The sequence below is a fragment of the Pygoscelis adeliae genome, unplaced genomic scaffold (genome assembly GCF_000699105.1).
Source record: "Pygoscelis adeliae isolate BGI_AS28 unplaced genomic scaffold, ASM69910v1 Scaffold532, whole genome shotgun sequence".
NCBI classification, from domain to species: Eukaryota; Metazoa; Chordata; class Aves; order Sphenisciformes; family Spheniscidae; genus Pygoscelis; species Pygoscelis adeliae.
Genome location: NW_008824245.1, coordinates 121,532 through 123,809, shown reverse-complemented (window position 1 = coordinate 123,809; position 2,278 = coordinate 121,532). Strand labels below are relative to the sequence as shown.

Here is a 2,278-nt window from a genome sequence, read left to right as displayed (position 1 = left end):
CGGCAGCCCCGCGGTCTGGCCAGCCCCCAGCACGCTGTCCGCCCCGCTCCTCGCCCGCCTTCGGGCTCTCACCCGCTGGTCGTCCTCCCACTGCTGCCGCTCCTCCTCCGTCTCAAAGGCAATGCCCTCCTCCCCATCGGCACGCCGCCCTGGAGGGATTGAGCTGGTCAGTCCGGGCACTGGCCCTGCTGCCGCTCCAGAGGAAATACCACAGAGCCAGACCTTGGGCTGCACAGGGGAAGGGGATTCCACCGCTGCCCAGCCTAGGCAGCTCAGCCCTGGCTCCTCACCTCTTCCTCTGGACAGCCGTGGCGTGGCCCCCAGGTGCCTCCGGTCGTCAGCCCACTCGTTGTATTTGTACGACGGGGTGGGCAATGGCGTCTTATCCGAGTACCTGCTCCTCACAGACCTGAAAAAAACAGCACGATGGAGGAACTGGTGCCCACGGCCAGGCACTACACTCTTACACACGCTCTCCCCTTTCTGCAGCTCGACAGCTCATAGCCACAGCCCCAGGCAGTGATACCTGTCCCGGTCTCTCCGGTCTGTGTCCCGCAGCGATGATGCCCGGTGGCTGCGCTCTGAGTCTCGACAGGAAGGCATGGGTGAGGGAGATTCCCACTGTGAGCGGTGAGCACTGCTGTAGCCACTATCATCTTCCTCCCAGCTGGAGCGAGATGGCGTGGCTGCATCTAGCAGAGGAGATGGGGTTTCACACCTGATGTTCAAACAGTGACCCCAGACACCTGGAGCCACCTTACACCTTCTAGCAAGGAGCACGGAGAGGGTACCCATTTGTCCTCTCTCTAAGAGAAGGGGCTGACCCAGTGATTCCAAGGAAAATTGCCAAAGGACCACATTTCTATCACATAGACGCAGAACAGACCCCACTGCGCAGAGATCAGCCAGCAGATTTTCACACACACAGCTGGCAGATTGCTCCCAGACCCAGGTCAAGCTAGGAGTTTTATGCTTGCCCTAACCACAAATGTTAGAACATACACGCTTTTCTACCCATGCTTGTCCTGACAAAACCAGCAGGAAACAAAACCAACCAACCAAACAAACAAAGTACAAGCCCCTTCCTGTTAGGTCTCACACAAGAACTCTACCGAGTCCCAATCCTACCTTTGGGCCGATGTCTGGGACTCTCCGGTTCACTCCTCCTGCTGCTCCGCTCTGATGAGCCATCCCTCTCTGATCTGCTGCTGTAACGACTTCTGTCCCGCTCCTCTGCAAAAAGAAAGTAAGATCAGGTACCCAGTGCACAAACAGGCTTCCTAGGTCTGCTGCAGAAAACACCACAAACATTAGCTAAAGACTACAAACAGGCTGAGGGACAAGCCCAAACCCTAAGCAGGAAGAGTCACAAAGGTCTCTGAGCAGTTACCACGGTCCCGTTTACGATCATGGTCCCGATCCCTACTGCGTTCCTTCTTTCGTTCCTTCTCCTCCTTGGAGGAGGCAAAGACACCATGTTCCCGACGCTCCCTTTCCCGCTGCCGGCTGCGTTCCCAAAACTCCTCACTGACACCCCCTGTGTAGGAAGGTGTTTCCACATGGACAGAACGGTAATGCCTAGAAAGGCAGAGCAGAGAGAAGAAAAGCTCAACAGTGCTGAGGAATAGCCGGCCTTTGACTTGCCTCATACAACTCTAGTTCTAACCTCTGCTATAGCAGAAGCTTATGGTTAAAAGTGCCCTCTCCATCCTTTGCTAACAGCCCACGAAGTCTGCTGATGCTCTCAGACACGTGCACTTCTGAGCAGGCCACTGCCTCCAGGCATCTGGAAGCAGACAGTCTCACGACTAGGAGGACTGGTGGTTGCAGGCCTGACAACATCTGAAAGCACTCCTGCCCATAAAGCCTCAGGGAGGGCACCAGTGAAAGAGCTTTTCCCAGACCTCCTCAGATCTGAGAGGTGCCCCGCAGCCCTCCCCCGAGGAGATCTCCAGACCTCCCCACCGCACAAGAGGTTACAGCCCCGCCTGTTACAGGGCACAGCCCCCGCAGACACTGACAGTGCTCACACTCCACGCTCACGGTCGTTCCCTCCGGCAAGGATCCAACGACTGTAAAGCGCCCGGTGCCACCGCTAGCACCAGGAAGCCCCACACAGACCCCACCTGTCCTTGCGAGCGCTCCGGTTGCTCCGGTCGGTCTCCTCCTCCTCCTCGTCCTCCTCGGGACTGCCCACCTCGTCACGGCCCTCTTCCCAGTCCTTGTAGGAGGAGACCCGGGACCGCTTTCCACCGGCCGCCCCTTCCTCCCGCCCCCC

The 2,278-nt window shown here is 58.0% G+C and overlaps 1 protein-coding gene across 1 annotated transcript in view; it reads right to left on the bottom strand.

Moving 5' to 3' along the window:
- DHX38 (DEAH (Asp-Glu-Ala-His) box polypeptide 38) overlaps positions 1 to 2,275 on the bottom strand; it is a gene marked incomplete at its 5' end in the record, with an annotated part of 10,093 nt that extends 7,818 nt beyond the window's left edge. The window contains 6 exons of the mRNA XM_009335257.1: positions 73 to 149; positions 291 to 409; positions 527 to 692; positions 1,129 to 1,233; positions 1,391 to 1,578; positions 2,127 to 2,275. Of these exons, the coding sequence (XP_009333532.1) occupies positions 73 to 149; positions 291 to 409; positions 527 to 692; positions 1,129 to 1,233; positions 1,391 to 1,578; positions 2,127 to 2,275 (804 nt within the window). The remainder of the gene's footprint in view (positions 1 to 72; positions 150 to 290; positions 410 to 526; positions 693 to 1,128; positions 1,234 to 1,390; positions 1,579 to 2,126) is intronic.
- Positions 2,276 to 2,278: the final 3 nt, after the last annotated feature.